Source organism: Meles meles, chromosome 16 (genome assembly GCF_922984935.1).
Source record: "Meles meles chromosome 16, mMelMel3.1 paternal haplotype, whole genome shotgun sequence".
NCBI classification, from domain to species: domain Eukaryota; kingdom Metazoa; phylum Chordata; class Mammalia; order Carnivora; family Mustelidae; genus Meles; species Meles meles.
Genome location: NC_060081.1, coordinates 55,201,704 through 55,217,164, shown reverse-complemented (window position 1 = coordinate 55,217,164; position 15,461 = coordinate 55,201,704). Strand labels below are relative to the sequence as shown.

Genomic DNA, 15,461 nt, shown 5'->3' with positions numbered 1-15,461 from the left:
CAGTATCTCATCAGACACTCCTGTATCCTCAGTTTTGCTTTACAATTCTCAGGCCATGAGATAATCCCTATGAGCTTCCTTTTACCCACAATGTCCAGATGCCCAAGTTGCTCTTGACTGATCCAGAGCTCTGGGAAGCCCATCCACCACAGGGCACCAGCCAGCCAGAACTGAAGGGAGCACCCCTTTAATCCTGCCCCCACTGTCCACGGCCACCTGCAACATTCGTGAACATCACCTGCTGAGCCCTGCAGGCATGGGCATGTGGGCTCTGCTTTCCTCTGTGATGAGAGAAGGTGGGGACTCTTAGGAGGGGAGTCAGGGGACTAAAAGGGAATCAGCAGATAGTGACAACTCACCTATGAGCCCCTAGCCCCCAGCACTGGCTTCAGTGAAAGATGTGGACACAAAGAAAGGAGCCAAAGAGGAGGAGGTTAGGGAGACTGGAAGAGAAGTAGAGTTGGGAGAGGGAGGGACGTGGCCTTTGCTGAATGCCCTTGATGCTAAGTCAGTATTGGCCCAGATGCCCCACCCCCTGGGAAGAGGTCTGCTGGCAGCATCTTCTTCCCCTGCCCTCCCTGCTCCCCTGGGGCCACTTCCCTGCCAGAAGAGCCTTCCACTTGCTAACCTCCCCCTAGGCCCAGGTGAGCCAGCACCTCAACCTGGGCAGCCTGAAGGCACAGAAGGATTGGGTTCCCAAGACAGAGCCTGGAGGTTGAGTCACGTCCTCTGGCTGCAGCTGGAGACCACAGTCCCATGGACTGGCCCCCCCCAGTGCCAGTGTCATCCCACAGTACACCTGCCATCAGAAGTGTCTTCCTGCCACACACATCTGCAGGCAGTCATGATCAGCAGTGAGCTCTCACCAGGCACCAGGCCCCATGCCCTGCCCTATACCAGTGCAAACGCAGTCCTCATAACACCTCTGTGAGCTGAGGGCTATGGTCACCCCATGATGACATGCCCGCCCTTCAGCATGCCTCACTGCAACATTCCAGCACAGAACCTACAGACCTCCCTCCCCGGTAAACCCCAGGCTTTGTGTGCCACCAAGCCTCTGCTCATGCTGTTTCCCTGCCCAGTACACCCTTCCTGTTCCCCACATCAGACACTCTCTTCATATCAGACACTGCCTCCCTATTTAAGATTCCTGTTATTCATCGTCCCTTCCAGGAAAGCCTTTTCTGACCCCAACTTAATCAGATACTTCCTCTGGGTGTGCATGTGTGCACACACACAGCCTGGTGTGCACTGTCCTGTTTTCCCGGGCAGTCTGTGGTAACTTGGGGCAGGGGCAGTGTGTCCCCACAGTGCCTTGCCCAGGGAAGAATGCTAGTTAGATGCGAATGAATGAATGTGAATAGCTAATTGTATTGACTTTACTCATTTACTGTTCCCCATGCCTTCTAGGAAAGGTGTTGTTATTAGCAGCCCATTACAGGGATGAGAAAACAAAGGATTGGGGACATTAGACATCCACCAAGCATCCAGGCAATCAGACTCCAGAGCCAGTTCCCATATCCTCTTACCAGCTGGGCCATCTCAGTGGACCTGCTCCATGAGTGGCCGAGCCCCCAAACCTCTGAAATTTGAGTAGGGACAAAGCTCAGAAGTGCAAGGCCTTCTGGGAGAAAGACGGCAATAATCCTGCCACCTGCAGCACAATTCAGATATCCTAGGCCTACTTCTCATTGGCTCCTGGATGACCTAACCCAGGAAGAGGAATGATCTGGGGAAGAGGGTATTCGGGCCAAAGGGAAGATACAGAGGGCCATTGGGACATTGGCCCCTAAAGAATAGGGGTTGGGAGCTGGGAGAGCCTCTTGATTAAATCCTCTCCAATTCTACTATGTTCCAATCCCTAAAGATACCCAACACCTGACCAGTAACTAACATAACTGCACTAACAAGAAGCTCCTGGCCACTCCAACCAGGACAACGTCTCAGCAAGCTTCTCCCTCCCTTAGCCAAAATCTACCTCCTTGGGGACATCAAGGGGGGTCCACTCTCTCCCAGAGAAACCAACAGGGTTTCTGGATGGAGGGCATCTCTTTGACTTTGTCAGTGCCACCGGCACCCTACTTCCCTCGCAGACAAAGCTCCAGCTCCTATGGCTTCATAATGCCTCCCTTCCCCCTCCCTCCTCCTGCCCCTACAAAGCTCTCCAGACATGAGGTCACATGCTCTTAACTTTGCAATGCCTTCTGCTTGTGTTTCCTGATCTCCTCAGTTCCCAGACAAGGCAGAGTGGAAAGGTTTCCAGTTTCATTCTGGAGGACCAAATAGGAGGTGATTGGCCCATAGGTCCCCAGGGAAGGGGTGACTTGCAGGACCCAGCTCCTCTGGTTCCCAGCCAGGACCACATAGTCCCCTCCCCAAATGCCTGGTGGAAACATTCTGTGGACATCTCTTCCCCTGCGAACCACAGGGAAGCAGGAAGGATAGAGACACCATCATTACCCAGACAGGGGAAACTTGACTGTTGCTGTGAGGTTAGCAGCCTGGGAACCGCAAGGCCTGTGTCTTCTGGAGAAAGAGAATACGTTCTCAGTAATCCAGAGGTTGCTTTGGCTTGGAGCTGCTTCATAAGAGTATGTGTCCTGGCTTCTGTGCTAGGTGAAACAAGAGAAAGTCGGGGGTATGTGTGCGTGCAACACACACACAGGTGCGTGCACAAGCATGTGTCCTGCATGTGTGTGGGTGTGTGCATGTACCAAGGGGGGCATTTTGAAGAGCATCCCAGAGAAGGTAATGCTTATTCTCAAGGAAGGGAGCGATAACGGTGGGATCTCAGACAGCAGGTGTTTTCAGCCTGAAGACTCAGGATGCCTGGTGTCAGTGAGCAGAGGTGAGGACAGATTACTGTTTCAAAGGCCCAGGCCTGGGCATTCAAGTTTCTTGAGTAAGAGATAATCAGGCTGGTGTGTTTCACAGGCTCCTAGGTAGCCTGTAAATGTCCCCCAAGACTACCTGGAAGAACAGTCTTCCTCCATCAGAGGAGAAAGCCCTCTACCTCTCCCACATAAAGCAGTACCAAGGGCCTGAGAGAGGAAGGCAAATGGGTTCCGAAGCTCCAACTTCAAGTCCCAGGGACAAACTGTCCCTCCTTCCAGCCACAGGATCTTCTGCCCTAAAGGGAGTTCCAGGGAGTGGGGTAGGGGCTGTGGTCTCTGGGAACCCGCCCAGGGCCTGGCTGCCACACAGCAGGTGGAGGAAGCATGGGTTACATTCATTCATTCATTCATTCATTCATTCAACACTGAGCATCTACCAGGTGTCAGGCACTGTTCTAGCCCTGGGCCCTCATGTTGCTTGCAATCCAGTGGGGGAGGTGGTGGGTTAGAGAGACAAGAAGCATAAAACACAGCTGGCTGAGTGGCAATTAGTGCTCTGGAGAAAAATAAAACAGGGAAGGAAAAGAGAGAATGAGGTTGAGTTGGGGGGAAGGGTGCTATTTTAGTTAGGCAGTCAGCAGAGGACTCATTGAGAAAGGTAATATTTGAATAAAGCCCCTAAAGGAGGTGAGCAAGTGGGCCTTGCACCTATCAAGGGGAAATGCCTCCCTGGTAGCACATGTAAAGGCCCTGAGGTGCGAGTGTGCCTGGCAGGGCTGAGGAACAGCAAGGAAACAAGTGTCGTTAGAGTGAGCAAGAAGGCAAGGGGTGAGAAATAAGGTCAGAGAGCCACAGGGACCAGATCGTGTAGGGTTTCATGAGCTGCCATGGGGGATGGACCCACGTCTAGGGGGACCTGAATGTATGCATTTTAAGGGACCATCCTTTTAAAAAATCAAAATTACAAATAAAACTTGGATTCAGGGTAACTGGAGCAAGTGAGGGGCCTGGACAGTACATCCACCTCTGGTCAGAGGGAGAATTTTGGCATTTGCCCAGAGTGAGAGGGAGCTATAGGAGGGTTTTGAGCAGAGGAGGGACCTGACCCAATTAAATCTGTCTGGCTGCAGAGCAAAGATAAACTGGGCCCAGAGTGTGGACAGGAGCGAAATTAGAATAGTGATGTGCAGCCGGTAATTGTGGCTGATGGGTGGTCAGGGGGCAGATTCTTAACGTAGAACCAACCAGATATGCTCATGGGTAGGATGGAGGTGTAGGAGAGAAGGCAGATTTTAGGCCTAATACAGTTATCCCAAACTGAAGAGGGAAAGGAGTGACCTTAGTGACTGGACCTCATAACTCTCCCACTTCATAAAGTGGGATAAAGAACACAATACTCAGAGAGGTGGAGTAGCTTGCCCAAGGTCACACAGCCAGGAAATGGCAGAGCCTGGATTAAAGCCAGGTTTACCAACTCAAGCAGATAACTAACACACTAGGGAAGCAAGTTTGGGAGAGGCCCCCAGTAGCATGTTGGGGAGGAGAGGCAGTTCCTGCATGCAAAGCCATTCCAGTGACCACAGGGTCCCTTGAGACGTCACACCTACCCCCCAGAAAACCTATAAAGAATGTTCTCAGCACCCTGTGCTGTGTGCTCCTCCCTGATTCTTTCCTAAACCTATTTCTGCCCCACTGACTGGGAGAGCTCAGCTGCAGTCTTGGGGAAATGTTTTTGGCATCTCTCAAGTTTTCTTAATTTACTGACAAGGTAATGACTGCCTCGATCCATTATACACATTTTCTAAAGGAGTTTCTGCATTAGGATGCAAAGCAGGCTTCTCTGGCTTGGAGAGAACCTGAGATTCCCGGGATTCCATCTTCCAACACACTTAGCCCCTAAATACAATTCACTGCCTTTAAACTGATAGACACTAATGGTCCCAGATGCATCCACTCAACAGGTTTGAGTCAAACAAGCCCTCCCCCCGCATCCCCGCTGCCACCATGGTAATCCTTGTGGCTTGGACCAGTATTTGTATTATCATCACTGTAGGGACTGGAAAGGCCTCAGCCCATCATTTGGAATGTTCAGCTCAAACTGTAGTTTACCTAGAACAGCTCCCGCCACTTTGTGCTTGCACTCCTCCCCTATAGTGCGGGTTGGGGAAGCAACACACCAGGGATGCCCTGACTTGGGCATCTTCTACCCGCTTGAGGCTTTGTTCTTTTCAAACCACACCCCTTCAGCACCAGGAAGGGAACCCGGCAGGCCACACCGAAGAGCCCTTGTCCCCTCCAGTCCTTCCCCGACCCTCTGCTCCTGGCAAAACGCGCCAGCAGGAGCAGATATCTGATCTGTCCTCGAAGCCGTGATGTTACATTGCCCAGATGTTCAGCTCACCAGAGCGAAGGCTCAGGTTACAGCTAATCGGGGCTGCTCCGGCCTCCAGACCCCATTCCCACCCCGCCCTCCCACTCCCAAGAGACAGTTAGGATCCAGGACCCACATGGCCAATGGAGACGAAGTAAGACCTGTGTGGGGTCAGGGGACTCACAGAAATGACCCCTTTAGAGTCTTCACACCAGCGGGGGTCTAGAAGGTACGTACTCTCAAAGCCCCCTAGAGTCATTCATACTGGGCGATGCCTCCCCCAGTCCTCAAGCACCTGGAGCTCCCTGCCCCCCATGGCCCACTTCTTTCCTGGTCAGTTGTTTAAAGAGTCTGGACAGAGCCTGCAAACATGCCACAGGAAAAACGGGACACACGGTGGTCATTGGGAGCTTCTAAGCCACCAGAACATACCTGATTTCTCCTACATACACTGGGGCTCACTTTACTGCTAAAGGTGAGTAGGGAGGTTACAAACTTGGCATTAAAAAAATTTTTTTTTCCTGCTACCAGAATAAAGTGAGGCATGGAGACATAATATTGAGAACATGAGGCATGGAGACATAATATTGAGAAGGGGGAGGTACTGGAAGCCCACGTCATGTCCAAGGAAATATAACAAAGCCCTCCTATCCTGAGGGGGTTGGTGAAAACTATGCACTTAACCTTGCTAGGTGTGTGCTAAGATCTGGTCACTGTAGGTAATTCAATCCCAAGATCCAAATCAGGCTGTAGCCAACTTTGGACTTGAACCCTGCCTAACCAGGGGGACTTAAGAGGCTCCCCGGCAGGATCACGCGAGCTGCTGCATGTGTGACGGTTGTGGCCACTGGAGCCAGACCAGAAAATGGCACAGAGAATGGTGAGCGGCTGCCGAACACCCTCATTTCCTGTAGAGGTGGCCAGAGGCAGAGATCTATTGGGCTCCCGTTCCTTGGGCAGAACTGGAGGGGCCCCGGGGATCATCAAGCCCAACCCTCTCACTTCACTTCAGGTGGGGGACTGAGGCCTGGAGAGAGGACGGTCACCTCAGTACTGATTTCTCCTCTTGTCGGTAAGCCACCTCCCAAGAGACGTGAGGGCTAAAAGGGGTCCCCCCAAGGTCGCCCAACACCCACACTTGGCTGATGAGGACCACAGAGATCCCGAAATTCCCCAAGGCATGGGGAACAGGAGGGGCAGCCTTTCAGATGGCTCTCAATCCTTGGAAACGCCAAGAAACCTCATCCTCCATGGGCAGTGGTTTCCAAACTTTTGTATTTTTAGCAGCAGAAGCCATCCTCCAAATAATGCAAAACCTCAAGCTGCCAACAGATCCCGGGGTGGGGGGGGCGCTCTCCCACCTGCCACCTGGGTCTGGCCCCAAGACTCCCCCTCCAGCACCCAAGGCCCCTCCTGCAGGGCCCTCTGTGAAGCTCAGTCTGCAACCCCAGGCTCTCAGGGGGCCTTGCAGCCCTGAAGCTGAAGCAGCCAGATAGGGTGGGCTCTGACTTAACAGCCCTGGAGGGTGTGGCTGGTCTCTGAGACCTGGACAACCTCGTTCTCCACCAGCACCTGGCCCCCTTCCCCATTGAGCTGTCTCATGCGCAGGTTAATGGAGCCATAGGTCTTCCGGGAGCCCCTGCCGGGGACAAAGGTGGGCCGGCGGTACAGCTCCCCCTTGCACAGGGAGACCATCAGCAGCACTGACAAAAGCATGCCGCCCAAAGTGAGCAGCCCCAAGCCCGCGATGATGCACTTGTCTAGGTGGGAGCCCAAGCGGGCATAGTACATCTCTAGTCGTTCCATCTCCCGCGCCGTCACTGTGTCAGGGTTGACGCGGGCCTCACGGGGGATGGCGTACGCTGTCACCACCAGGAGGATCCCACTCACCAGAAAAACCAGAGCAGAAACAAAGCCGTAATCCACGGGGCGGCTCACGGGCTCCAGGCCCGGCCCCTCTTCAGAACGCAGGGATAGATCGTCCCGTTGGGATCGCTGGGATCGGGGCCGTGAGGGGCCCCCCACTGGGGGACTGGGGGATCTACCCAGTCTGGTGTCCCCTGGGTTCTGGAAATGGGTCTCGTGCTCCTCTGAGGAAAAGCAGATGTTCTCCACACCCTCCCTGGGTGCAGCCGCTGGGCCCAGAGGAGGTGGTCTCCTTGGGATCTGGGGGCCATTGTGCAGTGTCTTCAGTTCCAGACCGGGGGGAGATGCCATTGGGAAGGAGGGCCCCCACTCATCCCTTGGCCCTTGGCAGCTAGAAGAGAAGAGAGAAAGGCAAATTTAACAAACCTCTGCCAGGAGCCTGCTGGCGCCGGGCCTCAGGCTCGGCTGGGAGTGATGTGAGGATGGCCGGGCACAGTTCCCACCTGCGGGAGCCTGCCAGACAGACGTGGAGATGGGGACTCAGACAATGACAGAGTCATCCAATCCAGGCCAGGACCCTGTTTTCACTGGCTGGCACATGGCTTTGGGCAATCCACTTACCCTCTCTGGCCTCAGTTTCCCGGACTATTAAGTGATAGTAACACTACTCCTTCCTACTTAATGGGACCGGTGTAGCAACTGACATTATCCATTCAAAGGACTCAGAACAGCAGGTGCTCAGTAAGCTACCATTCACACAGTGAGTCTCGGGTTCAAATTCCAGCGTCACCACTCAAACTTGGACAAGTGATGTGACTCCTCCAGACTCAATGTTCTCATCTGTTAAATGGGAATAAGTGAAATGCCTCCCTCCTAGGGTTGATGTGGGGAGTTCATAAAATAATGTAAGGCCCCAGCTTGGGGGTGGTGGTGAAGGCATTCTAGAGAGGGGTGCCTCAGAGGGCAGCGGGCACCAGCTCTCAAAGGACTCTGGAGGCCAGACCAAGGAGCCAGGGAGCTGAGGTGTGGCCACAGAGTGCTGACATCTGCCTAAGTTTCAGGAAGCTCTCTCGGGCTCCTTCCTACGTACAAGACAGGACACGATGGAGAAGGGTGGAGTTCGGGGTCCTGGAAGGAATCTGCCGTGGTCGGGGGTGGCAGGGATGGTGGCTGAGAGAGTGAAGAGGAAGGAGCCCATTTGAGAGCCGTAACTGAGGTCAAAGCCCACTGCCTTTATGGATGTAGAAGATGGCGGGGGCCTGGATGGGGATCATGGAAGGGAGCTGAGGGGGAAGGGAGGAGGGGGCAGTGTCCGCTCAAAGAGGAGACACCCCACCCAAGGATCCGAACACACACCCACACACACAGACAGCACATGTCCATTCCTGTCAGAGAATGCCAGCTTCAGCCAACGGACCATATTTGGCTGGCAGAAGTTTTGCTTTTTTGTTGTTTCTGGTCTGTTCACTTGTTTTTGAAGTAGTTGCCAATATATAAAAAGCAAAAGATTTTACATTTTAAACTTTGGATTCCTGGCTTCTCTCGTAAAATGGAAGACTCTGGCCCACGTAGGCTCTCATTCCCTCACAGCCGCCCTCCACTGGAGTGGACGGCGTCCTCCCTCCAGGACAGCCAGTGCTGCCCCCGCTCCCAGCTCCCACCTCAGGCCCCTTACCCACCTTAGCCTTCCCTGCACACACTGACATCCTGGGGGCATAAACGCCCAGGGCCCCAGGCACACAGACCCAAGTCCCAGTGCCCTACATACAGAGACCCCCAGGTACAGAGCAGCTCACATGCCATGGTATGTCTACACACACATACACACAAATCAAGACATTTCTCTGCATTCCCAAACCTGACTGTACTCTCCTGTGCCCTTTGGTTCTGTGTGTGTGCGTGCATGCATGTGTGTGTGTGTGTGAGTGAGAGAGAGAGAATATGAGCCAATGAAGTGCAAATGAATGGAACGAATGAATGAATGAAACTCATGGAACCTCAGTGCAAGAAGGCACGTTTTTCAATCCTTCTGATCTTGCTTCCAACGTGGACTTTGCAGCAGACACCTCCTCTTAGCACACACCGGGCCTTTCATGTGAGTACAAAGCCTGTTTCCACTTACAATCCATTCCTAGCACCACGGCCCTCTTGCCTGAGTTCCAATTTAATAAACGTTTACTGAGCGCCCGCCCGACAGTAGGCACTTCAGCTCAGGATTCTCTCCTGTAACCTTTACCAGCCCCATGAGCAGGAATTACTACCTCTACTTTACAAACCGGGGCAAGCTCCCCTGGCATGCACCTGGGGGCCAGAAGTTGAACATGGTTTCCCTAAGAACTGTTACCTCTTACAAACCTGCAGACCTGCATTCTCTGCACTCATGACATCATTCCACCCTCCCTCACTGGCTCTTCCAGCCCCCACCTGTAGACTACTTGGTCCCACCGTTTAAGGCCACAGTGAGCAGCTTGAGGGCAGGGATGTGTCTGAATCCTGTCCAGGTCCCAGCCCCCTGGCTTGGAACACAGACAGCCCTCAGGAATGGCTTGGCAACTGGCCCCAGGGAAGACAATCCCTCCCCGGCCCCGGGGAAGCAGGGAACCTACTCAGAGCCAGGCTCTGTCCAGGCTGTCCCCACTTTCCAGTAAACCGTGAAGAGAGGTGTGGTGTGGTGTGGTGTGCTGGCTGGCTTTTTTTTTTTTTTTTTCTTAAGTCTTGGCACCAAAATCATTTTCCTGAGTGCCACCACAAACAGGGAGGGGCGGTGACCATTCCTGTCCACTAGGTGTCCAGATGTGCCCCCCTCCACCCATCTTCAGCACCCATGCTGATACCTCCGTATCCCAAGGAAACTAAGGGCACCCACATTCTGGGAGCAGGGCTTTCAGCTAGCAGGAACCCGAAACTTTTTCTCAGGATGCCAGAATTAGGAAAAGGGCAGAGAAAAAAAGAGGCTCCCTGTCACCCGGAGTTGTGATATCTCCCACACAGATTCAGAAATCCCACCAGTCCCCACCAGTCATACATGGGAATGCCCAGTCAATTACCACCCCCCCCACACACACATACACAAGCAGAAACTGACAAAGATGCTGGTGTCCACTGCTCACCACACACCCCTCCTCCCGCCAACGGTACCAGTAACACTCCAATCACTCCAATTTCATCTCAGCCCAACAGAACCGAAAGACACACACCCCGGATCCACATTCACACCCCCAAGGGCCTTTTCCACAGGCAGAACCCAGAGACATGGGAAACCACGCAGTGAGACCCACAGATCCGCAGACCACACTGGGACTCACACCCGGGGACGGGGTAGGGCTTGTTACGCGCACACAGTTAACTACCCCCCCCCCAAGACGGCACCCACCGAGCCCCTCTGGTAGCCCAGCACCCCACCGCCTCCCCGCACACGCACTAACACGCGGGGAGACAGACGCACAGCGGCTGTGGGTGAGGCTTCACAAAACCCAATCGATACACACACGCACGAGTTGTACACAAAGCCTCGGGGCGCGCACATACGCACACGCAGGTCCACGCTGTTATACCCAAAGTTCCACGCTGAAAACCCCCGCACCCCGGCTGCCAGCCGCACCGCGCGCCCGCCGGCCCGCAGCTCACACCCCCTGCTCCTGCCCTTGACCACAAACGCGGCGGGGTTGGGCCAGGCCGGATGCGGCCGGGCGGCGCCAGTAGCAGAGCGGCCAGGCGGCCTGGGGAGGCCCGGCTCCTCCGGGACCCGCGTGCGCCCGGGTCCCGTCGCCGCGTGTCCTTCGGCCGGGCCGCGAGGTCAGGCCAGCTTTCCCCTGCCGGCCCTCCACGCCTGGGGCCCTCGGCCTCCTGCCGGCTCCCGCCGTTCCCGGTCCGCGTGCGTACCTGCGCCGGGCCTCCCTCCCCGTCTCCGCGCGCGGGAGACGCGGGCACCAGCGGCCCGCAGGCCGGGGCAGGGGCGAGTCCTCCCCGGGCGCCCTCCCGCCTCCTCGCACCGGCGCCCGCTCGCCGGTGTCTCCGCTGCGTCGCAGCCCGGGCGCGCCCGCCAATGCCTCCTCCTCCCCGGCTCCCGCCCCCTCCCCGGCCCGGCGCGACCCAGCCCGGAGCCGCCAACAAGGCGCACGTACCTGCTCGCGCCGCGCGGGGCTCTACGGCGGCTGCCGCTGGGGGCTCCAGGGAAGGAGGGGCAGGGGCGGGGGCCCGGGAGCTCCGAGCGCCGCAGATCGAGCTCCGCCCGCGGCCGGCTAGGGCGCGGGGAGAGTTAGCGCGGGGAGGGACCGGGAGGCAGATAGCAGGCTGGGTGTCGGGCCCGCGGGGGATCTGGCTCCAGCCCCTCCCTGTCCCCCGAGGGCTTATCTGTTTCGCCGGCGCCCAGGCTCGGGGAATTGAAGCTCTGAGCCCGCGGGGCCGGGTGCAGGGGCGGGGCGCGGGGGTGGGTGGTGAGGGAGACCCTCCCCCGCCGCCTGCCTACCCCCAGCAACCCCCAGCTAAGCCGCCCCTGCGGTGCAAAGTCGCGTCGCTCCCTCCGCCCCGACCCGCTCCTACGCGCACAGCCTCCAGGTGAGACCTGGGTCCTCTCCCGGGTCCTGAGGTCGGGACAGTCTTCCCAGGCGCGTGCGGCTCCGTGGCTCAACGGCGCCACCTGAAGGCTGAAAGGAAGCTTCTGACGAACCCCCCTCCCTTTCCTTGCTCTTCTTTGTGGGACAGTGAGGTGCACTGTCCAAGGTGGGTGTTCTGTTGGGGAATTGCCCATGGCTACACACACAGTCGCCCTCCAAGGCCTAGCTGCAGCGCCTCCTCCCCTGGGAAGCCGACTTCAGACCCCTTCCGCTGCGCCGGTCCTTTGCCTGCACTATCGCTCCGATCTCTAAAAGTTATTTTTCCTGTGGTCAGCCTCCGTCATCAGACTGGCCACTCCTGGAGCACAGGGCCCCTGTCTGATCCCCTAGAACCCGTATGCATGGATGAAAAGTGGGTAGGCGCTAGCTGTTTCTTTCCTCTACAGGGCCTAGATTAAGGTGGCATCAAGAGAGGGAACCAGAGCACGAAAGTGAAGGTAACACTCTGCCTCTGAAGGCCCAGAACAAGCCCCGAGGGAAGTTCGGTCCAGAGATCATGGAGTTTCCACGAAGACTTGGAGGCCAGCTCACCTGCATGTCCTCAGCGAGGTCATCTCACCTCTGTGAGCCTCAGTGCTCACCTCTGTCAGTGGGATCATGAAAATGCGGGCTCTGGGGCCTTTCAGAAGATCAGCCGGGTTCGGCCACCTGGAAGGAAAGGCAGAAGAGGATGTCCTATCCTGGCTTCTCAGTCACCTCATGGGAGAGCCTGACACGTCCTGCTCCGAAGGCCTGTGCGGTCCCTGCCAAGCAGGATGCCAGAGGCCTCCCTGGAGACTCACTCGGGGCCTGCGCCTTTGAGGCCAGAGTGGTGGAAACCTGGAAGGGACCTCAGGAATGGGGAGGTTTCAGTCTCTCCCTGCCTTCGGAGGCCTGGCCTCCTGTTCTGGACTCTGCGGGGAAGCTAAGTGTGGGGCCAGACTCCCGCGCGTGCCTCCCAGCACTGCCACAACCCCGGGTGGTCTCATCTGTGAAATGGACGGAGTAAGGGCTCTGCTGATTGGTTGAAACCTCAGCATAAAGTGCTTCCGGGCCCCTCCCACAGTCATGCGCAGTCCTGCCTCAGAGCCTTTGCCTTTGCTGTTGCCTGTTCCCGGAACATTCTACGGCCTGATAGCCCCAGAGCTCGCTCCCCCACTCCCTTCAAGTCCTTGGTCAGATGCTCCCCTCTCAGAGACACCCTCTCAGACCATCCTTTTAAAACCAGCACTGCCCCAGCACCCCTTACTCCTTAAGTCTGAATTTTTCTCCGTAGCATTGGTCAACGCCTGCCAAGAGCTTATTTGTTTGTTTTTTGCCCCCCCCCCCCCCAAAAGTAAGTACCGGGAGGCAGAAGCTTTGCCTGTTTCCCTCTCTCCTGTATCCCGGAGACTCGAAAAGGGGCCAACTCATAGAAGGCCCCTGATAAATACTTATTAAATGAGGAATGAAGCAAGTGAGCCCATATTTACTTAGAGTGCCTGTTATATACTGGTTAACTAGGGAAACTTCAGCCCTACCCTCAAGAAGCTTGTATTCTACTGGGAGGAAAGGGCGAGAAAATGTAACACCGCTTCCGTCATAAATGCCATAAAGCAAAAGCAAAAAGCAGAAAGCAAAAGCAGGCAGTGCTGTGCCGAGCCTGGCATCTCTAGTCTTAGAGATGGGGATGGATCCCCTGCAGAAGCAAGGATTGGGCTGAGGTCCAAAGGATGAAGAGGGGCAACCAGATAAAGAGGGCAGGGAAAGGGGGCCTGCCTAGCAGAAGGACTGGCATGCACAAAGGCCCTGGGAGAGAAGTAGGACGGTGAGGCTTGGCAGAGGTGGTTGCCGAGGAGGAACATGGGAAAAGATGAGTCTGGACTGTCGTCGACAAGCCGGTGGTTGCAGAGGTCCTAGGCCACGGAGTTTGTTCTTACCCGCAGAGCAGTGGGAACCACTGATGCCGGTGAGTAAAGGGTTAACAAAACCTCTTCCGCTTTTGCAGGAGAATTTGACCTTTGGTTAACTATCTAGCTCTGTTTCCTTGGAAACAGATAAACATATGTCCACTATGTTACTAGGCAACATTGCTATGATAAAAATGACCCCTGAGGAAGAGGCTGGAATGAGCCATGTGGTAATTGATTCGAACTGGAGACGTCAGGGGTGCTTGGGTGGTTCAGATGGTTAAGTGGGTAAGCGTCTGACTTCAGTTCAGGTCTAGATCTCAGGGTCCAGGGATCTGGCCCTCCACTGGGCTCCCTGCTCAGCAAGGAGTCTGCTTGTCCCTCTCCCTTCCCTTCTGCTCCTCCCCCTGCTTGTGCGCACTCTCTCTCTCTCTCAGAAATAAATGAAATCTAAAAAAACAAACAAACCAACAACAACTGGAGCTATCAGTATGAACTCATCTTTAGCTTAATTTAGCTGCAGAAGATTACATACAGAAATATTCATGGCTTCTGTGTGTGCACACAGGTTAATATACACATGTACATTTCCTTCCTCTGTCAGCTCAGAGAGCCTAGACAATGATACTGCATCTCAGAGAGCACACGTGGTACCCAAACTTGGTTTTTAATACCATCCACCAACACAAGGAACCAGGGAGAAACGGGCTGATTGTGGTACTGGAGCAGGACATGTAGGAGATGAGCGTGGAGCATGTTAGAGTGCGGGAAGTGAGGCGGTCCTTCAGTACACACACAGCACACACACATACACACACAATGATGGGGGTGTTTCAGAGAGCATTGGGAGGGCATTGGGAGCATTCCAAAGCTGGACAATTTTGATCAAATAAATAATACTGGATTGTAGCCTAAAGTATGACAAATGAAAAAGAAGGGGGAGAAAAGATAAATCTTCCACACAGAATTCCAAATATGTAGATACTCCATTCCCAAGGAGTAACTCCCCAGTTCTTAAGGGTGGGCTGAGCATAGTGCCCTTCAGGGAGTACACTGTGAGGAGGGGATAACTTTATAGGAGACATACGTGACAAACCTGCCTACCTCGGCCACGTGATCAAGGGCAACATCAACAGTCAGTTTATGTTGATAGCATGTACCCTTGATATGCTATCCTGAGAATGGCACTTTACCTCTGAGGTCTTCCTCCCAAAACACACAACCCCCACCCCAATTATGAGATAAACATCAGACAAATCCCAACTGAGGGGCATTATGCAAAATGCCTGACCAGTTCTTCTCAGGATGGTCAAGGTCATCAAAAACAGGACAAGTCTGAAAAACTGTCACAGCCAAGAGGAGCCTAAAGGGACGTGACAACTAAATGTAGCGTGGTATCCCCATGGGATCCTGGACAGAAAAAGGACATTAGGTAAATACTAAGGAACTCTGAGTAAGTGTGGACTTTAGCTAATAATAATGTATCCATTTTGGTTCATTAATTGTAACAAATGTCCTGTACCAACCTAAGATGTTAATAATAGGGGAAACTGGGTCTAGGGGAACCCTGTACTACTTCCCAATTTTTTCTATAAATCTAAAATTGTTCTATGTAATTTTTTAAAAAACGAGGATCGAGAGATTGGTAACTACATCTGGACTGGAAGGAACGGTAAATACCTGGTGGAAAATCCTGCTTTGGGCTTCCTGCACATGGTGACTCATGTAACCAGGCAGGTCCAAAGATGTGGGCTCTCAGGGGACATGAAGCTTTTAAGCTGGGGTGGCTCCTGCACCCACTGATGGGATCTCATTTCCTTGTACCCGTGCTTTACTCTGCTGGCGGGCAGGAAGGACCCCCAGTGAGATAAGTTCGTGTTGCTAGCGTTCATTGAGTGCTCTGCTA

At 54.6% G+C, this 15,461-nt stretch overlaps 1 protein-coding gene across 4 annotated transcripts; it reads right to left on the bottom strand.

The window, feature by feature from the left end:
- Positions 1-5,630: 5,630 nt before the first annotated feature.
- On the bottom strand, positions 5,631-12,438 carry TMEM74B (transmembrane protein 74B). 4 transcript variants are annotated; one of them, XM_045981290.1, is made up of 2 exons: positions 12,219-12,438; positions 5,631-7,462 (listed from the first exon to the last, which is right to left on the bottom strand). In XM_045981290.1, the coding sequence occupies exons 1-2, from the start codon at positions 12,284-12,286 to the stop codon at positions 6,715-6,717; spliced, it is 816 nt and encodes a 271-aa protein (XP_045837246.1). In that variant the 5' UTR covers positions 12,287-12,438; the 3' UTR covers positions 5,631-6,714. The 4 variants fall into 4 exon arrangements, with proteins under 4 accessions (XP_045837246.1, XP_045837249.1, XP_045837248.1 ...); XM_045981293.1 differs by lacking the exon at positions 12,219-12,438 and adding an exon at positions 11,636-11,837; XM_045981292.1 differs by lacking the exon at positions 12,219-12,438 and adding an exon at positions 11,196-11,583.
- Between the last annotated feature and the right edge of the window lie 3,023 nt (positions 12,439-15,461).

Excerpts from the sequence above, each read along its gene's own strand:
- TMEM74B (XM_045981290.1), bottom strand. The coding sequence starts at position 12,286 with ATGATCCCACTGACAGAGGTGAGCACTGAGGCTCACAGAGGTGAGATG. Across the intron at positions 7,463-12,218 it reads ACCTCGCTGAGGACATGCAG|CTGCCAAGGGCCAAGGGATG; the intron begins GTGAGCTGGCCT and ends CTTCTCTTCTAG.